The sequence below is a fragment of the Ictalurus furcatus genome, chromosome 9 (assembly GCF_023375685.1).
Source record: "Ictalurus furcatus strain D&B chromosome 9, Billie_1.0, whole genome shotgun sequence".
Lineage (NCBI taxonomy): Eukaryota > Metazoa > Chordata > Actinopteri > Siluriformes > Ictaluridae > Ictalurus > Ictalurus furcatus.
In genome coordinates this window covers 4308062-4324233 of record NC_071263.1, presented here as the reverse complement: position 1 = coordinate 4324233, position 16172 = coordinate 4308062, and the positions used below count along the sequence as shown (strand labels likewise).

The 16172-nt window shown below is 42.3% G+C and overlaps 1 protein-coding gene across 1 annotated transcript; it reads right to left on the bottom strand.

Moving 5' to 3' along the window:
- Window positions 1-814: 814 nt before the first annotated feature.
- snap25b (synaptosome associated protein 25b) lies at window positions 815-10666 on the bottom strand. The gene is made up of 7 exons (XM_053632293.1): window positions 10577-10666; window positions 8578-8619; window positions 6488-6536; window positions 5233-5350; window positions 3353-3469; window positions 2693-2837; window positions 815-2430 (listed from the first exon to the last, which is right to left on the bottom strand). The coding sequence occupies exons 1-7, from the start codon at window positions 10646-10648 to the stop codon at window positions 2362-2364; spliced, it is 612 nt and encodes a 203-aa protein (XP_053488268.1). The 5' UTR covers window positions 10649-10666; the 3' UTR covers window positions 815-2361.
- Window positions 10667-16172: the final 5506 nt, after the last annotated feature.

Below are 16172 nucleotides of genomic sequence, written 5' to 3'. Positions count from 1 at the left end.
CGTTTCTTTTTCCTCTTTACACTTTAATGAACAACTGTTGGACGGCAGCAGTGCATTCTGGGTAAATTGTGCCCTGGAACTGCCCTTAAAATGGCCAAGGGGGCTCAGCTAAGGGGAAGTGAATGAGGTGCACTGAAAACAGGATTGAAATACAGCTCAGAGCAAGAAAGGATTACTGCAGGAGAGACAGAGAGAGAGAGAGAGAGAGAGAGAGAGAGAGAGAGAGAGATGAACTGAAAGAAAATTAAATAAAAGACAGAAATTTTCACTCCTGCTGTGATTAAAGAAAAAAAAAATGCTCTTTGATCAGTGAACTAAACTGTAAATAATTTTCTACAACACCAGACACACCAGAGACATCTGTATTAAAGTGTGTGTGTGTGTGTGTGTGTTCAACCTTAATCCCACATAATCCAGAGCTAAAAGAGGATCAGTGTGTTGGAGTGACATACAGCTTTTCCAACATCGTCACATCATCAGCACAGCATTAACACTTGAGTGTGTCACACGTTTATTTAAAGTGGAGCTGAAAATATTTCAGAACCGATTCCGATTCTGTTACAGACACGACGTTCTGCTCATTTAGACCTCAGAGGAACATGAAACGTGTTGATCTCTACTCTTCACACTCTCATATAGACAACATTTAAAAGCGTTCACTCGCTGAACTTCAAACTCTTTAATGTTATTTTCACTTACTTCAAACTCAATAAAGCTCAGACACGTCCAAATATACAAGAGGAATTGAAATCATGTGAAATAGACGTCTAATCCAGAGCAGAACTAAAGAAAATGATTCACACAATGCACAAACTCAGCTGAGTCGTTCCACTTGGAGAAAAGCAGACACTTTATTTCACGTTATTTTCTTCTTTACAGATCTTTATAAAGCACACACGCAGCTCCACTGGTGTACTGATGTATTTTCTTGTCTTTTTTCTTCATAATATACGCCATCCACTGAGTTGAACACAAAGTGTGACACTGTAGTAAAGTTTGCAGGAATTAATGTTTTAAATCAGATAAACTGTCGTGATGAAGCACATCAGAGCTTTCGGATAGAAAGTGGATTAAATCTCACACGTCGTACTTTTCCATCTGTTTGAGCTCGGTTACACACTGGTGTGTTTTCACCTGCTGCTTTATCAAACATGTTGAACATGGAGCAACATGATGACATCATCAAAGTCATGGAGGGGCACACACACACACACACACACACACACAAACACACACACACACACAGAGAGAGTCATCATTTATTCCAATACACTCTTTCCTTTCCTCTTCATCTATTTTATCTCATGTGCAAATTCAACATTTACATAAAAAGCTGGAGACACAAACTACGCTACACTACTGTCAGCTATTTACTATGAGTGTGTATATAATATAATATGATATAACATAGTATAGTAAATAAACACATATACAGTATGTATATATAGAGAGAGAGAGAAAGTGTGAAAGATGGAATATGCTAAGATGTGTAGTGATCTGTTGTTGCAGCTTATTCAGGAAGGATTTAAATAAAATACATAAAATATTTTTTAAAAATAACAACAACAACAACAGCAACAAAATGAATACATATACATACAGTTACATATACATACAGTTACATGTGTGGAATGGAGTGAGTGTGTATTTACAGCATGTAATTACACAGAATATCAGTGAGTGATGAATATCCTGATTCAACTCTTTCTATGTACTCACTTAAGTGAGTCAGATTCAATTTGATTCGTTTGATTCACCACTCAGAGCGGCCGAGCTGAAACACGGAGCAGGTGTCGACGATCTATAAGTATAACCTACTATAAACTATACACTAACTATAAGATTGTGCTTGTTCACACAGAGAAAGCAAAGTGGGTGTGGTTGTGTGAAAAGAATTTTAATGTGCTGATGAATATTCAGAGTTTTGACCATATAAGGACAAAAGGAGACACAAGAATTTGGAGACCTCTAAATTGTGGTTTTGGTCTGGCACCAAAGATTTGTTCTGGCACCAAACAATTAGAAACGTTAAGTGGCAGGAGGTGAAAAAAATTCACTGTGGAATTTTTCTGAATGCAGAATCAGTGTGAGATTCTTTTGTGATTGTGAATCGATTCACATGATGTACTTAAAAGAGTCATTTAAAAGAAATGAATCATGAATCACTCTTCAGTACAATACAACACAGAACAGCAATTTCTACGATAAGTATGTGTCTATGTGCGTGTGTATACATATGTGTGTGTGTGTGTGTGTGTGTGTGTGTGTATACATGTGTTTAAAGCTATGAAGTGACTATATAGAAGAGGAAACAGACAGGAAGTGGGACAGAAGAAGGTTGAAAGCAATTTCTGCAGATGTTTATCCGCTTCCCAGCATTTTTGTGGCGCGCTGGTTGGCCTCATCGATCCTCGTTTTGTTGGAATCAGACTGAGAAACACAAACATATGAAGTACATAATTATACACTAGAGACTTATTTATATACATTTTACATATATATATATATATATATATATATATATATATATATATATATATATATATATATATATATTTATATATTTATATTATAACTACTTCTGTTAAAGTGCATCAAATAACAGATGCATTTATTATTATTATTATTATTATTATTATTATTATTCAGTAATAAATAGCTGTAAATAAATGAATAAGTGTAAGTTCATCACCATATCCATGATCCTGTCGATCTGGCGGTTCTGAGTGTCGATCTCGTTGCCCATGTCCAGAGCCATGTGACGCAGATTCCCGATGATGCTGCCAACCTGCTCCAGATTCTCATCCATCTCATTCTCCCGCGCATCATTCGTTACCCTGGAGACACACACACACACACACACACACACACACACACACACACCCACAGTATATATGCAGTGTATACGTAGTGAATAGCTCTGAATCATTATGCTGTAACATTAGAGTTGGCTACTTTAGTCCAAAAGTTATGTCAGTATTTACGTGAGGAAAGTTTCTGGAATTCAGAGTCGGGCTACTTTTCTGAGCGCCACGTTCAGATTATTAAAATCGCCTACGTGTGGTTCACACCTTCGAGGTTGCCAGATTTTCCGTGAGTAGAGGAGTCTGAGAGTTTTACACTACACTAGCGTGAGAGTGAATTCAGTATTAGATCATATCTACACACGCTTAACTCGCCTCTGTGTTCAGTTCTACATTCACATTCTGGATGAGACTCAAAGCTCTCTCCTCTAAAGCACTCTGTATTAGTGCACTACACTAATAGCGTACACTATCCTCCGGTGGAGAGAACTGAGACATACTGAGGGTTTTAAAATCAATTGTATAACTCTATTGATTTAAAAGCAGACCTGCGAATAAATCCCCCGCTGATGGCCATCTGTTCACGTTCATCCATTACACGAGCAGGCTGGCTGGAAACAACGCCGTCCTGATTGTTTCCCCAATTCTGTCCTCGCTCTTTCAGTCTGAGAAATAGAGAGAGAGAGGCAGAGACAGAGAGACAGACAGAAACAGAGAGCGATAGGAGCTCCTGGTGTTCCTCTACACACTGCTTTATTAAAGATGGTAAATATATAAATAATACTATTTACATAAACAGTTCAAGATCTCCGTCACTGATATTTGAGCGTAAATTATTTAGAAAACAATAAAAAGTCACAAATGTTTCTCAGATCTTTAATATCTATTCCTGAAGGACACCTTCTCATTGCAGAGAAATGTAAAAGAGAAGGCATGATTTTAAAATCTCTACACCAATGATGCAGGACTTTATGACCTCATGTATAATACGCTGTGTAAGGAGCTCTGAAGGTGTGCTGTGGTATCTGGCACCAAGACGTTAGACGTTAGCAGATCCTTTAAATCCACTAAGCTGTACCGTGCAGCTGCCGTAGATCGGACGTGATGTTCCAGAACATCCCACAGATGTTCGATCGGATTGAGATCTGCGGAAATTGGAGGCAGAGTCAACATCTTGAACTCTTCGTCATGTTCCTCAAACCGTTCCTGAACAATTTTTGCAGTGTGTCAGGGCGTATTATCCTGCAGAAAGAGGCCACTGCCATTAGGAAGTGTTTACGTAGGTGGTACGTGTCAAAGTAACATCCACATGAATGCCAGGACACAAGGGTTCCCAGCAGAACATTGCCCAGAGCGTCACACTTCCTCCGCCTGCTCGCCTTCTTCCCATAGTGCATCCTGGTGCCATATCTTCCCCAGGTAAGCGACACACACGCACCCGGCCTCCACGTGATGTAAAAGAAAACGTGATCCATCAGACCAGGCCACCTTCTACCACTGCTCCATGGTCCAGTTCTGATGCTCACGGTCCCATTGTAGGAGCTTTCAGTGGTGGACAGGGGTCAGCATGGGCACTCTGACAGCACTATTCCCTTCATCTGTGAGAGCTCAGAATGATTTATCTCATTGGTGTGTATACACTTACATTTTAAATACGAAAAAAAACACTAATGTAATGTCTATAACACACAGGCAGTGGCAGAGAGTCAAGTGAGAGGCGGTGAAGCAAATTTAACTCTGATTCACTCAGCATGCGCAGTATGTTTCATACAGCCATTTAAAATGTCTGATTTCTGACATAAAACTGATTAAATACAACATTTCTGTCTTAAACGTCTTTCTACACGTCTCTGCCAGCGTCAGGGTTAAAGTGTTGTTTGAGTTTTAGACGTGTCTGTATCATAATATTCATCTTTAATGAAAAACCTTCACGTTCATGGAGCTGACCCGCTGATACGAGCACACAGTTCGTGTTTATGAGACACATCTGTACACTGTCATGTATATATTTATGCTGCAACTAAAAAGCTAAATCTCACATTCACACATTAAATCATTAGAATCAAATCCGCAGCATGATAAATTACAGATTCAAAGTGAATTGAAAATAAACATTAAAGATACTGAGCAATAAGAGAGCTGTGTAGGTCAGGGGGTTATCTCCTTATAGATTTATACACTGTATGTGTGTGTGTGTGTGTGTGTGTGTGTGTGTCTATCATCATTTACTCAAACACACATTTTCATCTCTGCCTAAGCGTTTTTATGATATCTAGGCAATTTTTAACTTTCAGGAACTCGACTGTAACGGTGTGGTTTTTAAAAACGACTACATGACTACTGATGATGCGAATCAATTTCACCGCAATACATCAGTGCTAATTATTAACTAAAGATGCTAAAATGAGTGAAACATGGCGTGACGTACTTGTTACAGGGACAAGGACAAATCCCACAGAGGTTCCCCAGGTCCGTCAGGTTCTTCTCTGCTTCCTTCATGTCCTTGTTGATCTGATCCATTCCCTCCTCAATGCGCTCCAGTTGTTCTGGAATTAATCGTGAGCTCAGTTAAAGAACGAAGGAACATCAGAGAGACTTCATTAGAATCACACACACCAACACACACACACACAAACATGTTAGTGTCAGTAAGACATCTGCTCCATTTACACTGATGAAGTTTTTAGAGGGGTGCCAATACTTTGTGCAGCGCTACAGTCAGTAATTATACACCTATAGAGTGACAGTTAACTATCAGTACTTAGAAAACAGGCAGCAATTACTCTGATAATCCCCATTTAATGATGATCCTCCTTAACACGAGGAAGGAGGGACAGTGTGTGTGTGTGTGTGTGTGTGTGTGTGTGTGTGTGTGTGTGTGGAAGATGGGGAAGATGGAAAGGATGACGAAAATGGAGAAGATGGGGAGGATGGAGAAGATGGAGAGGATGGAGAAGATGGAGAAGACAGAGAGGATGGAGAAGATGGAGAGGATGAGGAGGATGGGGAGGATGGAGAAGATGGAGAAGATGGAGAGGATGGGAGGATGGAGAAGATGGAGAGGATGGGGAGGATGGAGAAGATGGAGAAGATGGGGAAGATGGAAAGGATGGAGAGGATGGAGAAGTTGGAGAGGATGGGGAGGATGGTGAAGATGGAGAGGATGGAGAGGATGAGGAGGATGGAGAAGACAGAGAGGATGGAGAAGATGGAGAGGATGGGGAGGATGGGGAGGATGGAGAAGATGGAGAGGATGGGGAGGATAGAGAAGATGGAGAAGATGGAGAAGATGGGGAAGATGGGGAAGATGGAAAGGATTGAGAGGATGGAGAAGTTGGAGAGGATGGGGAGGATAGAGAAGATGGAAAGAATGGAGAGGATGGAGAAGATGGAGAGGATGGAGAGGATGGAGAGGATGGGGAGGATGGAGAAGGTGGAGAGGATGGAGAAGCTGGAGAGGATGGAGAGGATGGGGAGGATGGAGAAGATGGGGAAGATGTAAAGGATGGAGAAGTTGGAGAGGATGGGGAGGATGGGGAAGATGGAGAGGATGGGGAGGATTTAGAAGATAGAGATGATGTAGATGATGGAGAGGATGGATAATATGGAAAGGATGGAGAGGATGGGGAGGACAGAGAAGATGGAGAGAAAGGTCATGAAAGGTCATTTTTTCTTATTCTTACCTCCCTGTTCATCCAGCATAACCAGAGTCCTGATACCGGCATCTTTACTCTGATTCAGAAGAAAAGCAGAAAAGGAGAAGGACAGAAAGGAGAGAAAAAAAATCAGTTACTAAAATACGAACATTTTAAGTGAAGACCCTGAACTCTTGCACTGTGTTTCTAACATCACCTACAGACTTAAAAAAAAGGGTTCTTCAGTTTGTCCCTCTGGAGGAACCCATTTAGATTCTAAGCAAAACGTTCCCATTTTGGGAGAAAGGTTCCAAATAGAAGCATTATATAAACCTATAACTATTAAATTAAACCTTAAAGAATTTAAAAAGTGCTGAAGTGGAACGGAAATCATACTAAAAATAAATGTTGTATGCGACCTGTGAAAAAAATAGAGCTTGGATATGAATCATCTACTTCAGGTTTATCCAGTTAAACACCCAGAGATCAGCCGAGACGTTCCTCTGTCTCACAACGCCACACTGTGACCAAATTTCCCATCACAAATTGGAAATACACAAACAGACGTTTTTTAGTCTTCGAGTCATTTCAGTGCATTTAGTTAAATGATTCATTCACTGATTCATTCAGAAGCTTGAATGTGAAGCCTGATCAGAAGCTTCACTGAATCAAACATTCAACAAGAGCAGAGTGAATCTCTGAACAAAATGAACGACTCTGCATGGCAGAGACTGATACTGATTCGTTCACTTCAAAAAGACTGGATCATTTGCAAATGACACATGTCCACTCCACTGCACCACTGGTTACAGTTCTAGGAAACGTTTGGCTATCAGAATGTTCTGAGAACATTTTTCCCCCCACAATGTTTCTAGACGTTTCTACAGCTCTGCTTTACGTGTTTAGCCTTAACAAATGAAACAATAAAATGTTTCTGTAAAGTTATTGCGTGTTTAATCGAATACTTTACTGAACTCTCTGCTTACGATCTGTTAGCTGGCTCCAGCTACAGTGAACACGGCGCCCTCTTGTGGCTGTAAGAGTCACTGAAACTGGTGTTTACTGCAGTCATGTTTGCTTAAAGCTGAGTCTAATAAAAATTATTTTGAAAAGATCTTAAAGGAAAAAATAGAGTATAAACGTTTGTTCTTTGCAGAAAGCTCTGAACTTCTTCCTCTCTGTTCCTCTCTTGGGTCACACCGCTGTGTAATCCAGTTTTCCCTATGTCGTGTGTGGATGATGATGACGATCAGAATGCCCAGCAACCGATCGTCCCCATGAGGATAAAGTGAATTTATTTGACTTTAAATAAAGTTTATTGAATGAGAAAGGAGTGTACAGTTTGAGAGCGTCTCTGCACTCGCTCTTCATTATGAATAATCAGTCAAGTGGCACAAAGTGGAGACTAAAATTAGATTACAGCAGTAAACACAGCAAAGCGGAAATGTGTGTGTGCGGTGTGTGTGTGTGTGTGTGTGTGTGTGTGCCTGCAGTAATTCCCTCGAGGACAATAAAGCTCTATCGACCTAAATAGACCAGATGATCCTTGTTACCTCGTCACACTCTCACGTCATTTCATTATTTCACTACAGGAGCAGGAATCACAGATCTGACACAAAAAATGAGTTTATGCATCAGATAATTCATTCAGAAAATTATTTATTCTGCAGAAATCAGATCATTACAGATCATTCGGTATTAAATAAGTTATGAGACCTGACACTGACAATGTTCTCACATAGAATTAATAATGGACTTGATTAGAATTGTTCCCCATGCAAGCGATCTTAAAAGAAATAAAAGCATTCTGAATCTTTCATACTGAATTGATTTGAAATGTTAAAAACTGAAAGAATCTTAATCTTCATTTATTAACACGTCTAAACAAATAGATTTCAGACACAAACTACCGGCACTGTTGGGATACTTCTCCAAATACAGGGACTGATATCACAAAAATATGCAGAGATACGTCAGAGAAAACATTTAATGTGTTATTTCTCAAAGAAGCTTGAATCACTGAATCGACTCACTGAATCAAATTGACTGAATCAAATTTGTTTATTAAATCTAATCACAGTATTTAACCATATCTAACACTTTATTGTAATATTGTGTGTGTGTGTGAGTTCTCTCACCTCCTCCACCAGCTGCAGCATGCGCCGAGTACTCTCCAACGACTGCAATACACACACACACACACACACACACACACACACACACACATCTGATTAATGAAACACAAGGGTTCGTGTTCGTAATGACATCATAAGGCTGCTGGTTTATCAGGTTTTAGTGAAACTGTGTGTGTGTGAGTGTGTCTGTGTGTGTGTGTGTGTGTGTGTGAGTGTGTGAGAGTGTGTGTGTGTGAGTGTGTGAGAGTGTGTGTGTGTGAGTGAGTAAGTGTGTGTGTGTGCGTGTGAGTGTGAGTGTGTGCATGTGAGTGTGTGTGTGAGTGAGTGTGAGTGTGTGTGTGAGTGTGTGTGTGAGTGAGTGTGAGTGTGTGTGAGTGTATGTGAGTGTGAGTGTGTGTGACTGAGTGTGTGTGTGTGTGTGAGTGTGTGTGAGTGTGAGTGTGTGAGCATGTGAGTGTGTGTGTGAGTGTGTGTGAAAGTGTGTGAGTGAGTGTGTGTGAGTGTATATGAGTGTGTGTGAGAGTGTGTGTGTGTGTGAGTGTGTGTGTGAGTGAGTGTGTGAGTGAGTGTGTGTGTGTGTGTGTGAGTGTGAGTGAGTGTGTGTGTGTGTGAGTGTGTGTGTGTGTGTGTGAGTGTGAGTGAGTGTGTGTGTGAGTGAGTGAGTGTGTGTGTGTGTGTGTGTGTGTGTGTGAGTGTGTGTGTGAGTGAGTGTGTGTGTGAGTGTGTGTGTGTGTGAGTGTGTGAGTGAGTGTGTGTGAGTGTGTGTGTGTGAGTGTGTGTGAGTGAGTGTGTGTGAGTGTGTGAGTGAGTGTGTGTGAGTGTGAGTGTGTGTGTGAGTGTGTGAGTGTGAGTGAGTGTGTGAGTGAGTGTGTGAGTGAGTGTGTGTGTGTGAGTGTGTGAGTGAGTGTGTGTGTGAGTGTGTGTGTGTGTGTGTGAGTGTGTGAGTGTGTGTGTGAGTGTGTGAGTGAGTGTGTGTGTGTGAGTGTGTGAGTGAGTGTGTGTGTGTGAGTGTGTGAGTGGGTGTGTGTGTGGGTGTGTGTGTGTGAGTGAGTGTGTGTGTGTGTGTGTGAGTGTGAGTGTGTGAGTGAGTGTGTGTGAGTGTGTGTGTGAGTGTGTGAGTGAGTGTGTGTGTGTGAGTGTGTGAGTGTGTGTGTGAGTGTGAGTGAGTGTGTGAGTGAGTGTGTGTGTGTGAGTGTGTGTGTGAGTGTGAGTGAGTGTGTGAGTGAGTGTGTGTGTGTGAGTGTGTGAGTGAGTGTGTGTGTGTGTGTGTGTGTGTGTGTGAGTGTGTGAGTGTGTGTGTGAGTGTGAGTGAGTGTGTGAGTGAGTGTGTGCGTGTGAGTGTGTGAGTGAGTGTGTGTGTGAGTGTGTGAGTGTGTGTGTGTGTGTGAGTGTGTGTGTGTGTGTGACTGCTCTATTTTTTAAACTGTATCACAGTAAAGTATCAGTTTCTGTTTATTCAGTAAGTTTCTGCTTTTCCTTTTTTATACTCGGATCATTTTGTCTTTCACAGAGAACTTTATCTATTTATGCATATTTAATACACATCCATATATAAATATAAATATAAAATATAAATATATTAAAATGCATAATAAAATGTGCAAAAATATAAATAAAATATAAACATATAATAAATGATAGTATATGTATAAATTATAAATATATCAAAAATGGCTTTGAGCAGTACAGTGTGTTCTGATTGGCTGAGAGCAGTAGGGAGGAGTGTACTGATTGGCTGAGAGCAGTACAGTGTGTTCTGATTGGCTGAGAGCAGTAGGGAGGAGTGTACTGATTGGTTGAGAGCATTACAGTGTGTTCTGATTGGCTGAGAGCAGTAGGGAGGAGTGTACTGATTGGTTGAGAGCAGTACAGTGTGTTCTGATTGGCTGAGAGCAGTATAGTGTGTTCTGATTGGCTGAGAGCAGTAGGGAGGAGTGTACTGAGTGAGTTGTTATGAGGTGGTTAATGTAGGATTATTGTTTTGGCAGTAAGAGCGACTCACGTCGTCGGTCAGCTGGTCCGCTCGCTCCTGCAGGTTGGTCAGCTCATTCCTCATGTCATTCTCGTCCGCCATTTTGGCTCAAAACTGTAAACACAACAGATCACACTTTTACACTCAATCTTCAGCCTGAAACATATATTATATACGTTTACATCACCCTACTGCTGCTGAATTCTGGATTCTGATTGGTCAGAAAGTCCCAAAGAAAACACAACTGGAGTGACTGCATTTAAAGTTGCTATGACAACAACATCGTTGAATATGGTGATGTATTGTCGGGGTAGTTATGATCATCCTGACACAGATCCTGCGTGTGTAAATGTGGGACGAATCCGAGGGGCAGAACCCGGGGCAGATCTGACACGTCCTCCTTTATTCCACTTTATTTCAGTTTTATTTCAGTGTTTCTGTGGCGACTGGAAGGAGGAAGGATTTATTTTTATCTCTGTGAATCGCCCGAGATTTCAGATTTGAATATTTCATGGACATGAAACACAGTGAGAGGATTTCTTCATGACAAACCTACATTACACAGACATTACACAAACCGCTACACACACACACACACACACACACACACACCCACACTCACCATGCATCATATCAGCACAACAAACACACACACACACACACACACACACTCACCATGCATCATATCAGAACACACACACACACACACACACACACACACACACACACACTCACCATGCATCATATCAGAACAACACGCACACACACACACACAATACATCATATCAGAACAACACACACACACACACACGCACAAACACCATGCATCATATCAGAACAACACACACACACACACACACACACAAACACCATGCATCATATCAGAACAACACACACACACACACAAACACCATGCATCATATCAGAACAACACACACATACACACACACACAAACACCATGCATCATATCAGAACAACACACACACACACACACACACAAACACCATGCATCATATCAGAACAACACACACACACACACACACACAAACACCATGCATCATATCAGAACAACACACACACACAAACACCATGCATCATATCAGAACAACACACACACACACACACACACACACACAAACACCATGCATCATATCAGAACACACACACACACACACACACACACACACACACACACAAACACCATGCATCATATCAGAACAACACACACACACACACACACACACACACAAACACCATGCATCATATCAGAACACACACACACACACACACACTGTTACATAATTGGTTTGAAACTAAAATCTGCAGCACTGAGTGTTAGTGTATTTCACTGTTTCACTGAAACTGATCAGTAAACAAATAAACAGTAATTCTGTGTTCAGTGTGAGTGATTACGTCCTCATTACTCTGATCATTTACAGCAGTCTGGGGACGAGTGTGTGATCAGTGTAATACCTCAGCGATGGAGTGGGAAAGTGACTGAGTGAGAGAGTGAGAGAGTGAAGGAGTGAGAGAGTGAGAAAGTGAAGGAGTGAGAGGATGACAGAGTGATAGCGTGATGGAGTGACAGTGATGGAGGGACAGAGTGAGAGAGTGATGGAGTGAGAGAGTGACGGAGTGAGAGAGTGATTGAGTGAGAGAATGATGAAGTGAAAGAGTGAAGGAGTGAGAGGGTGACTGAGTGATAGAGTGATTGAGTGAGAGAGTGATGGAGTGACTGAGTGAGAGAGTGATGGAGTGAGAGAGTGAAGAAGTGAGAGGGTGAAGGAGTGAGAGAGTGATGGAGTGACAGAGTGAGAGAGTGACGGATTGAGAGAGTGACGGATTGAGAGAGTGATAGAGTGACTGAGTGAGAGACTGATGGAGCGAGAGAGTGATGGGGTGAGAGAGTGACGGAGTGAGAGAGTGACTGAGTGAGAGAGTGATAGAGTGATGGAGTGAGAGGGTGACGGAGTGAGAGAGTGATAGAATAATGGAGTGAGAGAGTGTTGGAGTGACTGAGTGAGAGAGTGATGGAGTGAGAAAGTGACGGACTGAGAGAATGATGGAGTGAGAAAGTGACAGAGTGAGAGAGTGATGGAGTGAGAGAGTGACGGAGTGAGAAAGTGACGGACTAAGAGAGTGATGGAGTGAGAAAGTGACGGACTGAGAGAATGATGGAGTGAGAAAGTGACGGAGTGAGAGAGTGATGGAGTGAGAGAGTGATGGAGTGAGAGAATGATGGAGTGATAGAGTGATGGAGTGAGAGAGTGACGGAGTGAGAAAGTGACGGACTGAGAGAATGATGGAGTGAGAAAGTGACGGAGTGAGAGAGTGATGGAGTGAGAGAGTGACGGACTGAGAGAATGATGCAGTGAGAAAGTGACGGAGTGAGAGAGTGACGGACTGAGAGAGTGATGGAGTGAGAAAGTGACGGAGTGAGAGAATGATGGCGTGAGAAAGTGACGGAGTGAGAAAGTGACGGAGTGAGAGAGTGACGGAGTGAGAGAGTGACGGACTGAGAGAGTGATGGAGTGAGAAAGTGACGGAGTGAGAGAGTGACGGACTGAGAGAGTGATGGAGTGAGAAAGTGACGGAGTGAGAGAGTGATGGAGTGAGAGAGTGATGGAGTGAGAGAATGATGGAGTGATAGAGTGATGGAGTGAGAGAGTGACGGAGTGAGAAAGTGACGGACTGAGAGAATGATGGAGTGAGAAAGTGACGGAGTGAGAGAGTGATGGAGTGAGAGAGTGACGGACTGAGAGAATGATGCAGTGAGAAAGTGACGGAGTGAGAGAGTGACGGACTGAGAGAGTGATGGAGTGAGAAAGTGACGGAGTGAGAGAATGATGGCGTGAGAAAGTGACGGAGTGAGAAAGTGACGGAGTGAGAGAGTGACGGAGTGAGAGAGTGACGGACTGAGAGAGTGATGGAGTGAGAAAGTGACGGAGTGAGAGAGTGACGGACTGAGAGAATGATGGAGTGAGAAAGTGACGGAGTGAGAGAGTGATGGAGTGAGAGAGTGATGGAGTGAGAGAATGATGGAGTGATAGAGTGATGGAGTGAGAGAGTGACGGAGTGAGAAAGTGACGGACTGAGAGAATGATGGAGTGAGAAAGTGACGGAGTGAGAGAGTGATGGAGTGAGAGAGTGACGGACTGAGAGAATGATGCAGTGAGAAAGTGACGGAGTGAGAGAGTGACGGACTGAGAGAGTGATGGAGTGAGAAAGTGACGGAGTGAGAGAATGATGGCGTGAGAAAGTGACGGAGTGAGAAAGTGACGGAGTGAGAGAGTGACGGAGTGAGAGAGTGACGGACTGAGAGAGTGATGGAGTGAGAAAGTGACGGAGTGAGAGAGTGACGGACTGAGAGAGTGATGGAGTGAGAAAGTGACGGAGTGAGAGAATGATGGCGTGAGAAAGTGACGGAGTGAGAAAGTGACGGAGTGAGAAAGTGACGGAGTGAGAGAGTGGCGGAGTGAGAGAGTGACGGACTGAGAGAGTGATGGAGTGAGAAAGTGACGGCGTGAGAGAATGATGGAGTGAGAGAGTGACGGAGTGAGAGAGTGATGGAGTGAGTGATGGAGTGAGAGAGTGACGGAGTGAGAGAGTGATGAGTGAGAGAGTGACGGAGTGAGAGAGTGACGGAGTGAGAAAGTGATGGAGTGAGAGAATAATGGAGTGAGAGAATGACAGAGAAAGAAATGAAATTGCTCAGGCTCACTGAAGGGGTTTACTGATGTATGTGTGTGTGTGTGAGAGAGAGAGTGTGTATATGTGTGTGTGTGTGTGTATATGTGTGTGTGTGTGAGAGAGAGGGTGTGTATATGTGTGTGTGTGTATATATGTGTGTGTGTGTATGTATATATGTGTGTGTGTGTGTGTATATGTGTGTGTGTGTATGTATATATGTGTGTGTGTGTGTATGTGTGTGTGTATATGTGTGTGTGTGTGTGTGAGAGAGAGAGAGTGTGTATATGTGTGTGTTAGAACTCTGGCATGTTATTTAGCTCTGTATGTGAGAGATGATGTAATCAGTACAGACTGCAGTGCTTTGTTTTTTATTTTTTATTTTTTATTTTTTATTCCATGGTTAATAAACACTCACATTAAGCACCAGTTAGTTCCAGTTCATTAATCTGACCGGTGTTTCTAGTTCCTGTAACAGCACTGGGGCGTGTCACCGTGTGTATCGCTCCACTCGTTACTACAAACCGTCACTACAGTGGAGTTAGTGACATCATCGGAGGACAAGGCAAACTATACATTCTTCAGGAATATAACTTTCAGCTTAAAATAAGGAAGACGGTCAGATGGAGATGAAAAGGAAGAAGGAACGAGTCCTACAGCCATGACGGAGGTACGGAGAGAAGAAATAACGCTCAGCAGAAACATGCTGCTACATCACAGATTCAATACCAGACTGGGTTATGCAACCTGAATAACACACACACACACACACACACACACACGTGGGACAGGGTGAGATGCCACATTGTAAATTAACATATTAAATCTTTTTGGAAGAAGGCGCTGAATCAGAGCTGAGTAATCACTGCTTTAAATCACTGCTTTCACATCAACAGATTAATAAATATCTCAATATTCATATATATATCCATACATCAGCCTACAGCAGAGACAATAATCCCAGAATCCTCTCCTTTACTCTTACTGTGTTGTCATAATATTGTAATAAATATTTAGGAATATCATAATTACAATAATAATCATAAAACACACATTTACAGCTGAAGGTCTGCATCAACATGAAAAAACCTCTCACACGGTGCTGCAAGTGTGTCAAGGACAAAAGAAATGTCACTACAACACACACATACACACACACACACACACATGCACACACGCACACACACACACGCACACACGCACACATACACGCACACACACGCACACTCGCACACACACACGTACACGCACACACACACACGCACGCGCACACACACACGCACACACACGCGTACACACACACACGCATGCACACACACACGCATGCACACACGCACACTCGCACACACACACACACACATACACACACACACACACGCATGCACACACGCACACTCGCACACACACACACGTACACGCACACACACACGCACACTCGCACACACACACACACACGCGCACACACATACACACACACACACGCGCACACACACGCACACACACACACACGTACACGCACACACACATGCACACACACACACACACACAATACTCACTCAGCGCTCTGAGGTCTGCATTATTATTAATGTCACTATTCTCATGCTGCCACCAAATATAGAATATTTTAATATTTAATAATGAAAGATTGAAATATTTAAATGAGCTACTGATTACAGACAGAGCGATCGTTAGCTGCAGCCACACAGTGTTTGTTCAGATCACACACATCAGTAAAGGTGTAACGTGTGTCATTCTGTTAAACAAAGGAAATGATCAATCTGATCGTCTCCTGGCAACAGTGATAACTGATTATTATCTAAAACATTAAAACAAGACAATGGACATAAGAACAGAACGCACAATGGACAAAGTAGAACAGGAAGTTGTAGAGAGAGTGTGTGATACAACAACACAATAACTTTCACTCACTGTCTCACT

What these genes read in the sequence shown, in the direction of transcription:
- snap25b (XM_053632293.1), bottom strand. Translation starts at nt 10,648, where the DNA reads ATGGCGGACGAGAATGACATGAGGAATGAGCTGACCAACCTGCAGGAG. An exon ending in CGGACCAGCTGACCGACGAC is followed by an intron (nt 8,620 to 10,576) that starts GTGAGTCGCTCT and finishes TGTGTATTGCAG; the next exon opens with TCGTTGGAGAGTACTCGGCG. An exon ending in TATGCTGGATGAACAGGGAG is followed by an intron (nt 5,351 to 6,487) that starts GTAAGAATAAGA and finishes GATTAATTCCAG; the next exon opens with AACAACTGGAGCGCATTGAG.